The sequence below is a fragment of the Pygocentrus nattereri genome, chromosome 14 (assembly GCF_015220715.1).
Source record: "Pygocentrus nattereri isolate fPygNat1 chromosome 14, fPygNat1.pri, whole genome shotgun sequence".
NCBI classification, from domain to species: domain Eukaryota; kingdom Metazoa; phylum Chordata; class Actinopteri; order Characiformes; family Serrasalmidae; genus Pygocentrus; species Pygocentrus nattereri.
Window position 1 is genome coordinate 38092698 of NC_051224.1, and position 16137 is coordinate 38108834.

General features: G+C 42.1%; 1 protein-coding gene across 1 annotated transcript in view; it reads right to left on the reverse strand.

Annotated features, from left to right (window-relative positions):
• Positions 1–1199: 1199 nt before the first annotated feature.
• The window catches only part of fam83fa (family with sequence similarity 83 member Fa), a 29080-nt gene continuing 14142 nt past the window's right edge, over positions 1200–16137 (reverse strand). The window contains exons 2-5 of the mRNA XM_017713293.2: positions 13113–13280; positions 8165–8286; positions 3909–5206; positions 1200–2189 (exon numbers count right to left, since the gene is read on the reverse strand). Coding sequence (XP_017568782.2) covers positions 2140–2189; positions 3909–5206; positions 8165–8286; positions 13113–13280 — 1638 coding nt within the window. The 3' untranslated portion in view covers positions 1200–2139. The remainder of the gene's footprint in view (positions 2190–3908; positions 5207–8164; positions 8287–13112; positions 13281–16137) is intronic.

Consider the following 16137-nt stretch of genomic DNA (forward strand, 5'->3'; position numbering starts at 1 on the left):
GAGGAACTCCAGTGCAGAAGTTGAACATTTTTAGCACAACATTCATATTACATCCTCGTTTCTACTCTCATTGTCCACTTTATCAGCTCCACTTACTGTATAGCTGCACTCTGTAGTCCTACAGTTACAGACTGTAGTCCATCTGTTTCTCTGATACTCTGTTACCCTGTTCTTCAGTGCTCAGGACCCCCATGGACCCTCACAGAGCAGGTACTATTTGGGTGGTGGATCATTCTCAGCACTGCAGTAACGCTGACGTGGTGGTGGTGGTGTGTTAGTTAGGTGGTGTGTTGTGCTGGTACGAGCGGATCAGACACAGACATGAGACGAACATGTGGAGTCTGATGCTAAAACCCCTTTTAGGCAAAGCTACTTTGCAAAACTGAAACTTGCGGTCTTTAGCAGCAAGCTCCTTCTTCCTGTCTACCATTTCCTTTACCTTTATCTCACTCCGTCTCCTTTTAGATTTCTCTTACTCACCCTCACCAAGAAGGTTAAAGATCAGCTCTGTGGTCTGCAAATCTGGGTGGCATTAGCATGTAGCGCACCGGCCACCTCATACAGCCGCTAAGACGTTGGAGAGAAAAATACACATTATGTGAGAAGGTTCATTGCTCTGGAAAACCGAAGCTTGGCCTGTTCTCCACAGCAGGAACGGTACACACGGAGTGCTTCTGATCATGGCATTGGTCATTTTTTGCGATATAATGCTTGATATAAGCTCATGCCTCCTACATAATCCAGTCCCTGAGATGTAAAGCCATTCAGAGTGGTTTGATGTGAAACCACATGAGTGTGGGGATAGCAACCAGGAGATATGATGTGTACAATGCAAATAAAGCCCTTTTAGTTACGATCCGAAACCACCAGCGAACCTGCATGAGCTTTTATTTAATGTTGATGATGGGCAGATGGTGGCAAATTAAAAAAAAAAGTTTCTGGGGACTATTTTGCCTCACAATGTACATTTCAGGCCAAGAGATCATCACAAAACTATCAATGTCTCCGACACCGGTCAGCGTACTGATAACCAACTCATGTACTCATTTCCTGTGAAGGAGCTTTAGAGGTGGACGTCTGGCTCCTATCACCACCACTGCGAACAATTCTGACTCTAGAACCACGAATTTTACATCAAATCACTGAATCACAAAAATTCACAGGTCTGAGAAAATGAATCACAGGTTTTGAGACACATGTAGGCCTTAAAAAGTCATTTTAATTGTCCTCAGTACAAAATTATAAAAACAGTCAAAACACATTTTAAATATAACTATCTGCACATTGACATTACACGGATCATCTGCTATTATCAAGGGGTCATTTTATGAGCTCCACCTAACTTATAGGTCCACTATATAGACATACAGCTAGACTGAAGTGCATCTGTTATCATGTGCAGTTGTGTGGAGCTGGGATGAGGGTGTTAGTGCTAGGTTGAGAGAGGTCCATCACCCAAAAATTTCCAGGTGTTTCTAATAAAATGGCCAGTGACTGTAGTTACTAAATGACAAAAAAGAACATTCTAAGTGCTTCTTCACTACAGTAAAAGCAACCAGTGGCACTAAATATCCACACATGACGTGTGCTTTGCTTCACCACACTGTACTGGATCCATATGGGCATGTTCTAGAAACCGGAGAATGACATTGGCGTGAAGAACCAGAGGAAGAACATTTCTGTCACATTCGCTTCAAAACGGAAAGCTGACGATTCACATGTCGGGCCTTTCCCCGTGCCATTCTTAAGAAGGTTACGACTCCTCGTATGAACACCAAGCCATGACTTCAGCTTTCAAACGTTCTGTAGGGAAGCTTCTTCAGCTCCAAACCCATTTAACGTTTAACATTTCACATTTCATATTTCAGACTCACCAACGTGAGTGTTCTGATTTTCAATACTGAAGGGGATAGGAGGCATTACGGAAGTGAAAAGTCATGTCAAATTACTGACTCCACTGATGTTATCTTGCAGGCACAGGCAAAAAACTGACAGTCCTACAAAACGTTCTGCTTTGCTTTCTGCGCAAGCGGTGCAAAATCGCCCGTTTTCTCGAGCTGTCCAAGCTGGCCTTGTGTCTAATTCTCGGAAGATGCTAAGATTCTTCATATTTCTACCTTCTACTGTGGGTTTGTTCGCTCATGACTGAATGCAAGTCTTCTTCTGGTTCCGCCTTCGCCCTCTGGAGCCTGGACAGACACAAAAAGAGGGTCACAAACAAAGACCGCTTTATTGTCACAAAAGCTCAGGTAACCTGGCATTCACAGTCGCCTGTTCAATGGGCTCCTAGAGAGCTCACACCATGAGGTACTGGAGTTAAACTGGGAACAAATGAACCTTTTGAAGCAGCAGTCACCCTGGAAATTTGCAGTTCATGTCAACTTGCGGAACAGGCGTGACCAATGCTGGACGGTTGGCGATTAGCAGAACAAAAGTTAATCACCTCACCAAGAACAGTAAAAACACAAACTAAACACAGTCATATCAGATAATAAAACACTCAGAGCTGCACACTAAAGAAGTGTAGATAATTGCCATGGCTGGCAGCAGTGTTGCAGCAGTGCTCAGCCCAGCAGCTAACCTAGCAGTTAATATGCTGGCTAATTCAACTAAAATGGACAGTAAAAATGCAATGGTATAAAGAGTCATTTCATCTAATACACTCTCATGACCAAATGTGTATGATGCAATCTCCCTTCCATGTGTTTATTAACAGTCAGCGGGCAGGAAATGTTTAAATCGTTGTGTTCGGACACTGCTTACGTTAGCATTTCCTCCAGTTTGGATCTGTAGTGTTGCTACCTGCACCCATTTTCAAGTCAGAGAAGTGGTTATTGGTTGAGGATGCGGATGAGTGCCAGTGTTCAATAAAGCCCTTCAAATTTATTTGCTTTAATCTGAAACCACTTACTCGAGTGAATTCCAGTGAAATTACAGCATTTTCGGTCATGAAACTTTTCTAACAAAAAGCTATTTCAACTGTGCATTAAGATGGTAGCCATTCATCTCAGTTCTAGCTACCTCATTTGCTGAGTGGAATGATACAGGTATGGCAAAAACACTGTTTTTCGATATAAACATGGGTACAACTAGTGCTCTTACAGTACATATTGTACTGTATTGCATTGCATTGTTGTATCACCGTTAATGCATCTGCTTGCAGCTAACATATGAACCTCTGCCTAGGGTGTTAGATGGGCTTTTGTTTGGTGTTTCTATGCCAAAGGGCACCAGCCATACTGTCAAACAGTCTTTATCCATTTTCCAGTCCTCTAAATAAACATTCAGAGTAATAATAATCACGTTTTGCAGTTCTAGAGATACTGAACAGTTTTATTCCAACGCTGAAAAAGTTCGCTTCCACCATCTCCGAGCTCCACAGCGCTGTTTCAGATTTGTGGGGGTGTGGCTATATCAGCACTGCACTGCAAAGCCACACCCCCTCTTCTACCACATGTTTAGCATCGTTACTTTCGGTTAAAAAGCTGCAACCAGAGCTGAAGTTAGGCTGACTGTACCTGAGTTAACGGAGTTGGCATTGCCAGCAAATATGTTTCAGCTACTAGAAAAAGGGCTCGCTTCATAAAATGAAAATGTTTGTCCCAGTTCAGTAAAGCTACACTCTGAACGATGGTTCTTCAAGAGTTCTTCAGCAGAGGCAATGGTTCTATTTAGAACCATACATTGGTTCTATGGGCACTGAATGTTAATGATAAGAGATAGTATGACCAAGTATTGACTAACTCAAAACCTTCCCTTTATTTTTAACTATCATTGTCTTTACATGTTTGTTATTATTGTAAAACGAGGAAAATGAGTTTGTTGCCCTGAGGCAACGTCATGGAAATAGAGTTTTAATTCATAGTGCATAATAAGCTGAAAGGCACAAAATAAACAACGAGACATACCGTCCTCCTCGCCTGTGCTGATGGTCTGCAGGGACATGCTTCTTTGGCCTAGTTTGGACGACTTTGACTTGTTTTTGAACTTCAGCACATTTGGTTTTTCTATAATCACGAATGTGTCGTCCAGTTCGGCCATGCTGTCGCTCTCTGAGACTTCAAGTAAAGGAGAGGGAGTCTGTGTGTGTTTGGACGCGTCCTCAGGTGATGCTTCCTTAGCATGGGTAGCGATCCTAGGAGGCACTTCTTTAGCCTGGGTAGCAATCTTTGGAGGCACTTCTTTAGCCTGGGTAGCGATCTTTGGAGGCACTTCCTTTGCATGATCAGCGATCTTTGGAGGCACTTCCTTAGCATGACTCACAATCCTTGAAGGCACTTCCTTAGCATGATCAGCAATCGTTGGAGGCACTTCCTTAGCATGGTTAGCGATCTTTGGAGGCACTTCCTTAGCATGACTCGCAATCCTTGAAGGCACTTCCTTAGCATGATCAGCAATCTTTGGAGGCACTTCCTTAGCATGGTTAGCGATCTTTGAAGGCACTTCCTTAGCATGGTTAGCGAGCTTTGGAGGATCTTTAGCATGACTGGCCATCCTTGAAGGCACCGCCTTAGAATGACTTGCCTCCTTAGAATGATTGGCTTCTTTAGAAGCATTGGCCAAGTCTTTGACAGGTTTTGGTGGGCTGTGATTGGTCATTTTAGAATCAGTACTATCATTTGCTGTCCTTAAGTCTGGGCTTTGACTGGGTGACCTGCCTTTGAGGAAAAGCCGGAAAGAGCTACGCTGTTTTTTCAAACCAAAAGGCAAAGGATTCTTTATTTCTCCTTTATTCTCATCTGTCTCCTTAAGGGATACAGGTGATTGCGGGGGTTTGCTTTCCACACGCTCATTACTGCCCCCACTGGTGTGGAGTAACTTCTCCATATGGTTCTGTCCAACATAGTCCTTAAGCTTGGAGAGATCTTGCAGAGATCCTGTGATTCCAAGACTGTTGCCCACTACAAGAGCATACTTAGGATTGTGGTATTTGTGTGCAGGAACCTTCAGGTTGACTTGTTTGGAGTCTCCCAGAGAGACTTGGAAGCGAGAGCTGGATACGGGCAGTGCAGGTTGCCTGGGAGCAGCTGGGGCTTTTATCCCTGGAGCAGGCATCGGGGGTTTAGTAATGTGGAACTCATAGTACAGGTCCACTTTATCGGACACTGCATACAGCTCTCTGAAGTCATTGTCAAAGTATTCCACGACCTGGCCTGACATGACCGTGACAGTGTTACGGTTCACCCGGGATGAAGTCCATGTAAAGCTGTATGGAAGAGTGTAACAGGGAAAGCAATGATTGGATGGATGAACAAACGGATAAAGGAATGAAAACATGTGACAATCAATGCACAACTATTTTTTTATTAGTCTAATTAGACTGTTTACTAGACTAATTATGCAAAATGTATTCAACCAATCATCAAATCATCATTTACCATACCTAAAGAAAAAACAACTACAGTTTTCAAGCCAAAAGTCAAAAAATATTGTATTAGTATGATGCGACCTACTGGCTTTATTTTGAGCTGCTAATAAATCTATTAGTAATCAATACTGAATATAGTATATACTGTATATTAGTATGCTGATGGATACTATTGTAGAGATATGTTAGCTCTCTCTCTCTCTCTCTCTCTCTCTATATATATATATATATATATATATATATATATATATATATATATATATATATATACACACTACCGTTCAAAAGTTTGGGGTCACATTGAAATGTCCTTATTTTTGAAGGAAAAGCACTGTACTTTTCAATGAAGATAACTTTAAACTAGTCCTAACTTTAAACAAATACACTTTATACATTGCTAATGTGGTAAATGACTATTCTAGCTGCAAATGTCTGGTTTTTGGTGCAATATCTACATAGGTGTATAGAGGCCCATTTCCAGCAACTATCACTCCAGTGTTCTAATGGTACAATGTGTTTGCTCATTGGCTCAGAAGGCTAATTGATGATTAGAAAACCCTTGTGCAATCATGTTCACACATCTGAAAACAGTCTAGCTCATTACAGAAGCTACAAAACTGACCTTCCTTTGAGCAGATTGAGTTTCTGGAGCATCACATTTGTGGGGTCAATTAAACGCTCAAAATGGACAGAAAAAGAGAACTTTCATCTGAAACTCGACAGTCTATTCTTGTTCTTAGAAATGAAGGCTATTCCATGCGAGAAATTGCTAAGAAATTGAAGATTTCCTACAACGGTGTGTACTACTCCCTTCAGAGGACAGCACAAACAGGCTCTAACCAGAGTAGAAAAAGAAGTGGGAGGCCGCGTTGCACAACTAAGCAAGAAGATAAGCACATTAGAGTCTCTAGTCTGAGAAACAGACGCCTCACAGGTCCCCAACTGGCTTCTTCATTAAATAGTACCCGCAAAACACCAGTGTCAACATCTACAGTGAAGAGGCGGCTGCGGGATTTTGGGCTTCAGGGCAGAGTGGCAAAGAAAAAGCCATATCTGAGACTGGCCAATAAAAGAAAAAGATTAAGATGGGCAAAAGAACACAGACATTGGACAGAGGAAGACTGGAAAAAAGTGTTGTGGATGGATGAATCCAAGTTTGAGGTGTTTGGATCACAAAGAAGAACGTTTGTGAGACGCAGAACAAATGAAAAGATGCTGGAAGAGTGCCTGACGCCATCTGTTAAGCATGGTGGAGGTAATGTGATGGTCTGGGGTTGCTTTGGTGCTGGTAAGGTGGGAGATTTGTACAAGGTCAAAGGGATTCCGAATAAGGAAGGCTATCACTCCATTTTGCAACGCCATGCCATACCCAGTGGACAGCGCTTGATTGGAGCCAATTTCATCCTACAACAGGACAATGACCCTAAACACACCTCCAAATTGTGCAAGAACTATTTACAGCAGAAGCAGGCAGCTGGTATTCTATCGGTAATGGAGTGGCCAGCGCAGTCACCAGATCTGAACCCCATTGAGCTGTTGTGGGAGCAGCTTGACCGTATGGTACGCCAGAAGTGCCCATCCAACCAATCCAACTTGTGGGAGCTGCTTCTAGAAGCGTGGGGTGCAATTTCTCCAGCTTACCTCAACAAATTAACAGCTAGAATGCCAAAGGTGTGCAATGCTGTAATTGCTGCAAATGGAGGATTCTTTGACGAAAGCAAAGTTTGATGTAAAAACAATGTTATTTCAAATACAAATCATTATTTCTAACCTTGTCAATGTCTTGACTCTATTTTCTATTCATTTCACAACGTATGGTAGTGAATAAGTGTGACTTTTCATGGAAAACACAAAATTGTTTGGGTGACCCCAAACTTTTGAACGGTAGTGTATATATATATATATATATGAATTCCAGCATAGTACCATGATACAACGCCACCTGTGCAACAAGTCCAGTCGTGAAATTTCCTCACTACTAAATATTCCACAGTCAACTGTCAGTGGGATTATAACAAAGTGGAAGCGATTGGGAATGACAGCAACTCAGCCACGAAGTGGTCGGCCATGTAAAATGACAGAGCAGGGTCAGCGGATGCTGAGGGGCATAGTGCGCAGAGGTCACCAACTTTCTGCAGAGTCAATCACTACAGACCTCCAAACTTCATGTGGCCTTCAGATCAGCTCAAGGACAGCGTAGAGAGCTTCATGGAATGGGTTTCCATGGCCGAGCGCAATGCAAAGCATGGAATGCAGTGGTGTAAAGCGCCCCACTGGACACTAGAGCAGTGGAGATGTGTTCTCTGGAGTGACCAATCACGCTTCTCCATCTGGCAATCTGATGGATGAGTCTGGGTTTGGGGGTTGCCAGGAGACGATACTTGTCTGACTGCATTGTGCCAAGTGTAAGGTTTGGTGGAGGGGGTATTATGGTGCGGGGTTGTTTTTCAGGAGTTGGGCTCGGCCCCTTGAAAGGAACTCTTAATGCTTCAAGACCAAGAGATTTTGGACAATTTCACGCTCCGAGTACATATACCTCACGCATTCTACAGACACACGTTAGTGGATATATTAGTACACTCCTGGGTATATTAAGCAACTAGTGTGTTTATTAGTTGACAGTGGACATACTGGTTGACTACTGAATATTTTATTGTACTATTGGATATATTAATGTACTAGTGTATATATTATTCTACTACTGAATATACAGTAGTTGTCTATTGGATATATTATACTAGTAATAAACTAATTTACACAAACTACCACTGTTATTGAAATCCATCAGTCACTGACCTATATGATCCAAACATGACCTTTTCTCCATCAACTAGCATGTACTTAGAGCACAGGGCTCCTGGAAGCCTTCCCATCGACAGAGCCAAACCAGAGCCCCTCACTGTCCGTACCCGCAGGTTCTGCATCAGAGAGAAGAGAGAGTCAGAAACATGTTATGCCTGCACTGTCATAGGCCTTAGAAGCTGCCATTACCACTGACGAACAGAGAAGAATTATCAGATTCATATGACGCATTTCTGACTTGTAGACAACTTTGGAAAGTGCAGATGGTAAACTTTCAATTCATACCACATTTGCATTTAGTAAGTAAGTAAGTGATACTTTTTTGATCCCACAACCGGGGAAATTCCACCTCCGCACACTAGTGAACACACACACACTAGGGGGCAGTGAGCATACTTGCCCGGAGCGGTGGGCAGCCCTATCCACGGCGCCCGGGGAGCAGTTGGGGGTTAGGTGTCTTACTCAAGGACACCTCAGTCATGGACTGTCGGCCCTGGGGATCGAACCGGCAACCTTCCGGTCACAGGGCCAGATCCCTAACCTCCAGCCCACGACTGCCCCATTTATAAGAGGAAAGTAAAATATTTTATTATGATTTGAACTTGATTGAGTCAGATCTGCCGGAGTCGTTAGCCACACCCTGTAAATGTTTACATTCCCTGTTTATGTACAAACGGATAGAATAAAACTAATTCCATTTACCTGCTTTTTTTTCCCGAGTATACAACCGCCCACATGTCCGGCTGGACACTGAAGGACGACTGACTGCCGAGCACTCCTGCTACCCACTTCAGACCAGCTGCCCACGCCCCAGCTACCACCAACTACCTTGGATGAGCTGCCCACCCTACGCTGATGTTCTCATAGACTCCTAGATATTCCCAATATCAATATTACTGCTGATAATATTAGTAGTATAATCACTTGTAGGTAGTTTGACCAGAGGAGGATGGGTCCCCCCTGGTGAGCCTGGTTCCTCCCAAGGTTTCTTCCTCAGTTCTGAGGGAGTTTTTCCTTGCCACTGTTGCCCCCGGCTTGCCCACTGGGGGGTTTCTGTACATTCTGTACATTCTTTCAGTCCTGTGGAAACTTTGTCTTTTCTGAAATTCTGTAAAGCTGCTTTGTGACAACATCCGTTGTAAAAAGCGCTATACAAATAAATTTGATTTGATTTGATTTGATTAAAAACTATATGTACAATCTTCTTTTGCAATAAACCCTCCTTGTTTTTGTCAGCCTGTTGATACAGAATGTGAATGTAATTCACTGCGTAACCCCATGGTAAATACGTTTACATTATAACAGTGTAAGTATATTTAAATACTATAGCACAGGGATGCCCAAAGTGTTGCCCATGGGCCAAAGTCGGCCCGAGAGGATATTTGATTTGGCCCTTCTCTCAATGAGAGAGCAAACATATTTCATACTATATACATCTTGTAAAACTCTTATTGTCCTTTGAAGTATTTCAGTAAAGAAAAACTGCAGTGTAATGATATAAAATACATTTTTGAAAAGTCTGTTTGAAACCTGCCTAAATTCTTTATTTGTGCATTTTGCTTTTTTGGCACTTGGCCCATCGCAAGCACTGCACTATAGCAAAGTGACAGTAATAACGCACAACTTCTAAGGGTTCATTTGCAATGTCACACACCATAAAATTTAATGGTGAAGTAAACTGAAGACAAGAGAAGCACTAAGTTTGAAATGTAGGTGTGATACATTCATACAAAAGTCCTCTCTTAAGCAAACATCCAGGGAAAAGCTGTTAAGAGACAAGTTGACGTAAAGGCCTTAGACACACACAGAGAGGTGTGGCTGTTACATTAGCAACTCGAGCGAGTGCGGAGAAAACAAGCCCGAGTGAAAATGGAAAACACGTGGGGGGACAAGGTGGAAGAAAACAGCAAGTATAAAGTGAAAAAAGTAGCAAATGTGAGACTGCAAGACAGGGAGGGATGGTGAGAGATTAGGAAAAGAAAGAGCGCAAGAGCAGGGCAGTGGGACGTAACGAAAGAACAAAAGATTCACAAATCCTACTAAGTCTTTTCCATCGCTCTGCTAGAATCAGACTGAGCTGCTTTCGCTCTTAGATCTCGGGCGCTGTGGCGACAAATAACACAACAGGAGCATGTTCGTGCGCCATGATGTGGTGACTCTGTTGAAAAGTGCAGTTTCAGAGTCTTCGGGGTGAGCTGGCACTGGCACACCACGTTAGGGCGGATCAGAGTTTTGTAGGCCAGGCTTCAGGAATATTCTGCGCACATGGTTACAAGTGTACACAGGAGACACGGAGGTAACTAAAACTCTGAGGTATTAGCTTCTTTCGCTGACAGAAAACAAGCCAGAGTGCAAATGGAACACATGTAGGGGTAAAAGTGGAGGAAGACAAAACAATAAATTGGAAAGAAAAAAAAAAAAAGTGGAAGTGGGAATGTGAGCGAGAGGAAAGTGCAATAGTTCTTGTGGAGTCCCACAAGGTTCAGTTTTAGGGCCTTTGCTTTTCTCTTTGAAACATGATAACGGTTTTCACAGCTATGCTTATGACACGTAAATGTTGCACTGACAGCCTGTTTATTTTTGCCGCTGGTCTTCAAAAGTTCAAAAGCGCCTACATACCTCACTGACTTTCTGTTTTCGTTCCAACATTTCTTAGAACTGTAGATACCTTCCGTTAAATGCAGAAAACAGAACCTTTGTTAGGCAGTCAAGCTCAGCACATAATCTCAAGAAACATATCTTTTATGTAGCTTTTATTTGCAATTCTACCTCTATTTCTGTATTGATCTGATCCATGCTGTTGTTTCATATGATTTGAGGTTGCAGAATAAGTCAGCTCCTCATTCGCCAGCTTTTTGTTTGAATTTTCCCGTTCCACCTAACAGGAAGCTGGTGAATAAGAAGCGACTTCAGCCTCGGAAAAAAATAAACGTCGAGAGACATTTTACAAGAAACTGTTCTACTTTTGTGGAAAAGTTTCCTGCCAGAGATGTGAGAAAAGCATCTATAGCTGAGCTGAAGCTTAGAGCAGAGCAAAGAAAGTTGATTTTTAGTTTAGGTTATATTTTTTAGTGTATACGAGGGCATCAGCACACACTGAGACATATTTACAGCGGAGATGGTTAAATGGGCCTAAAATGTTGTGGATCGCAAGGTGGTTTGATTTTTGTTAAAAGGAACGGCTTTTCGTAACATTTGGGTTGTAACCCCTGCTCCTCACATGAGACCACTACTTCCTGCCAATCTAATTACATCACGCTATGTAATCTGATCTGTTCTGTCACTGCAACACTTAATAATGTGTTCATCATAGACATTGGTTTAAAATAATGCTTGACAGTTTTCTGAAACTACTGGTAGAAGCACACGTTAAAACTCTTCTGGCCCAAAGACGCTTTGAGTGCTGAAGACTGCTAACATCACAGGAAGGTGTGTTTTGGCTTTATTTTTAAGGTCACTAATTTTGGCACAAACTCTCATGTGTTCGGTATCGTTTTCGAAACAGCGAGGGCAGCGAGCTCATCTGTGTTAAAAACCGTTTGAAGAGCTGGGACTTTTGCCGGGTAGCAGGTCTGTTTAGTGTGACCAAATGGACTGATTCTTGTCTGGCTCTGACCTGATAAGACACTGTGTTGTGTTTCAACAGAATATGCCCAGGCTGATATCTTGATAACGCTTATTTTCTAAGCTCATTTCCCACATAGCTCAAGGTCGAGGGAGTCCAAAACTGAAAAGTTTCTTTTCCTCTGCTATTTTTAACGAAATGCTCCCATTTCCCGTTTCTCATCTTTCCACTTCTTTACAGGCTCAGCTACAAACTGCAAATGAAAACCCTGCAGTATTCTTCACAACATTGTCCAAGATGGCACCACGTACGGCTGCCCTGGCGTTCGGGTACTTCTATCTATATATTTGCATAGAGTATTTATTTATGTGGACTTAATTTTGCATGCCTATTACTACTTCTTTTTATGTTGCACCGTTTTTATGTCATGCCGAAGCAAATTCCTAGTCTGTGAATCCTGTTCATTGACAATGGCAATAAAACTTCTTCTGATTCTGATTCTTCTGATATAACCAGGTACTGACTCTTTCTATTCATTGAAGTTCATTGAAACTACTGGATTCCAAAGTTTCAATACAGGCCACATGTTTTGTTTGTAAGTAGATGAGATATTTTTACAGTTTGAATTTGATGATGTCATTGTTGTTTTTACAGTCATGACTGTCAAGAACATCAATCAATGTACGGAGCCCCTAAAGGGACATGGTGGGTTTTTTTTAGGTGAAAAGAGATGCAGTATTATTTATTTATTTATTTATTTATTTATTTATTGGGTAAAAATCTTGTGCGCACCACATAGTACAGAGAGCTCACCTGGCATTATCGGGTGCCCACCAAAAAGTATTGGGTGCTCACTAAATAGTAACAGGTGCTCACCAAATAGGGATGGGCGCTCACCAAAAAGAATTGGGTGCTCACTAAATAGTAACAGATGTTCACTAAATAGTAACAGGCGCTCACATTGCATCTATTGCTCACCATATAGGATCGGGTGCTCACCTAATGGTATGCGGTGCTCGCCAAATAATATCGGGTATTCACCACATGGTAGTGGGTGTTTGCCACATAGTATCTGGTGCTCACTTAATAGTATTGAGTGAACACCTAATAGTATCGGGTGCTCTCCAAATAGTATTGGGAGATCACTTCATAGAATCAGATGAACACCTGTTAGTATCGAGTGCTCACCTGATGGTATTGGGTGCGCACCACACAGTATCAGGTGCTCACCTAATAAAATAAAAAATACACCACGTCCCTTCAGGGCAAAAATACTTTTTGGAGCGCTGTCATTTCTCTACATCCAAATTAAAGAATGAACATTAAAAGGTTTCCCGCAGAAACTTTCTGCTGCTTCCTCGCGGTCGGTTTGCTCACCCGTAGGTGCTGGGCAGAGATCTGCAGGCGACTGCACATGTCCAGGAAGTGCGGCAGACCTTGCTCCTCCAACAGCAGGTAAACGGCCACTCCGCGCTTACTGGCAGCATCCAGCAGGTCCTGCAGGATCAGCAGGTCAGTCAGGAGGTCCATAACCACGGCCACCACCTGCAAACAAAATAAAAGAGAAAGAAAATCAGAGACATTGACACGACATGGAGGAAACAGAGCTTCACGTAAAAGCAACAGGTTGGTAAAGAAACAAGAAAACAATCGAACTGAATCAGTTTTCCCACTTCTTCCAAACATATCGATCGTGCGAGGCATGTTCGGTGTCTGAAGTTCGCTTGTTTAGTTTTGCACTGGAGCTACGAGGCTAATGTAGCCAACGAGTAATGTAATTAGCATGTCATCAATTAGCATGATGCTACTAGCATGCCTAAACCATCGCAGTCTTGCTTGAAACCCTGTTGAGCTGTTAAATATGTCTCAAATGTGGTTTCTGACACCGTGTGGCATGAGTGGTTTGACTAATTTTGATATTTAAAAGTTAATAAACAAATAAAGCGTTAACAGCAATTCAGGCTAATGATTGATGGGCTAATGAGCTAACACACAGTGGTCTTTTCACTTAGGCTACACACTTAATAAAGATGCTTCTTCGAGGGTTCTTAAGTAAAGGTAACAGCTGTGTTTAGAACCATACGTTCTATACAGAACCGCGTGTGAATGGTTATTTGCATGATGGTTCTTTATAGCACCAAAAAGGGTTCTTCTACCATTACAAGCCTGACGTCGTCACAATAGAAGAACCCGTTTCAAAAAGGTGAATACAGCACAGTCTCCAAAGAACTGTTTACGCATCCAACTGTTCTATGCGGAACCCTTGAAGAACCATGTTTTGAAGTGGTCGGTCTGGAGCTAGCTAACATCAGCTAGGGCAGTTAGCCTAGTTAGCGCTAATATCGTTCCAGTTGTGCTAACTCTGGCTTCTCCATAACGTGTTCTTGTCAATGCGCTCACGTTAAGGCACTTGTTTAAAATAATATGTATATTTACTTGTATAGACCAACAAAATCGCCACATCTTATAGTCCTGTAAAATAATGTGACATTAGCGTTTCACTGCATCGTTAGCCTGTACTTTTTTCTGTCTTTCCATAATGAAACATAGCAAGTCACATGAATTTCACATGTGAATAAACACACTTTAAATGTGAAATATGTGACTTTTCTGAGAGTTAAACATCAGAAAAGGGACTTTAGCATCCAAAAACGGGCCCTTAACCAAGTATTTAAGTGTCCAAGCACATTCCTAGAACCATTACATATGTATAATGATATATAAACCATAATATATCGCTACTACAAAACCTTGCATCTCCATTTTTGTCGTTTTTCAGTCTTTAGAATAATCTGAAAATGTCTAAAGCTCTTTCCATTGTGTGTAAATTTCACGACGAACGGACCAAAAGAAATGTCCCAAAATGACTTGTAAAAAAATTTGGTTCCATTGACTTACATTGAAGTTAATGGAAGTTTTTTCCTTCTCCTGTAAAGTTACTATTTTGGAGATACAAGGTTTTCCTCTGACAGCAGCGATGTATATAATTTGGGCACCCCTGGTCAAAAGACGTTCTGTGAAAATAACTTCACACACTAGCGCACAACGACAAGAACCCAATTCTGCACATTTTACTACACACTGTTTATTCGCTGGCCACATTTGAAAAATATAATGCAAAAATGTAGCATGTGCACAAGTCGCAGCACATTTATATTGTTTTTTTTTATCCTAGCATGTTAAACAACAGCGAATAAATGGAAATTTTGCCCTAAAATCTGCATAACATTATCATATTTAAAAGTCTTCTCTGTAGATTGTGTGTTATCTTACTTTAACTTCAAATCAAAACATGTAGTCTGACTGGGGGTGCTAAAACTTTTTCACACAGCTGTATATGGGCAAAAGTACCCGAGAGCAATAGCAGCGGTCATACGGGCGCCTGAAATTTGTCCGACTGTGTTTAACAGTGTGTCAGAAACTGAATGAGCACGTCTGTTAGACATTACTGAACAACCCTGTGGTTTAAGCTTGCTGTGTGCTAACTGCTAATCGGTGGGCTATAGGTGTCCATTACCTGCTAGCTACATTAGCCTTGTAGCTCCAGTGCAAAACTAAAGAAGCAAACTTCAGACACCAAACATGTCTTGGCTGATTGAGCAGGGATCAGGAGGAAAACTGCTAATTTGATTTTTTGCCAAACATTTCCCGGGGCATGACTCATCCATTCCGAATCCTGCAGTGTTTACAGCGGGAAGCTGCGGAGTCAGCGGATTCATGCCAGTGCAGAGCCATGTTAATTCCAACATCTGACTTTAAGCAGAGACACTGAGTCTTTAGTCTTCAATGCCATAATAAACCATCTAACATATAAGTTCCAGCTGGGGCAAAGAGCAGGCATGCCAGAGCCTTCCTTTCAACAAACACTACAGCGAAAATCTGCTCCTGAACGTTCTGGGAAAACAGGTTTAAATGCCAAAATAACACATTTACGCTACCTACAGTCTTCAGGAAGTTTTCGGTGTTTGGCCTACAGCCACGTGCCTGAAGTAACAACAGAAAACGAGAGATGGGTGAAACAGTGATATCATATGATGTTTGATACTGGCAGAACAAGAAACACAGGTGTTGACATGATTTCCTGAAAGAAGTGCTCTTTATTGAACACACCGACAAAAACTGGCATGTACAAGACACTGAACGTGGTGGGGAAGTCACCACGACACTCGAATACGAAACTATCACTGGGGTGGTTCCCTCAAGGGTACATCTCAGTGCCTTCAGTCAGGGAACATAACTGAACCATAATCCACTGAAATGATCTGTTCTAAGCTGGACTGACTCCACACACCCCGCCTCGCCTCCAGGCTTTTACTCTACTGCTCTGTTTTAAAACATTTGGTTATGAAAAGGAACAAATACCAACTTTTCACCTGGAGGACCTGATTTAAGGTTCACAATC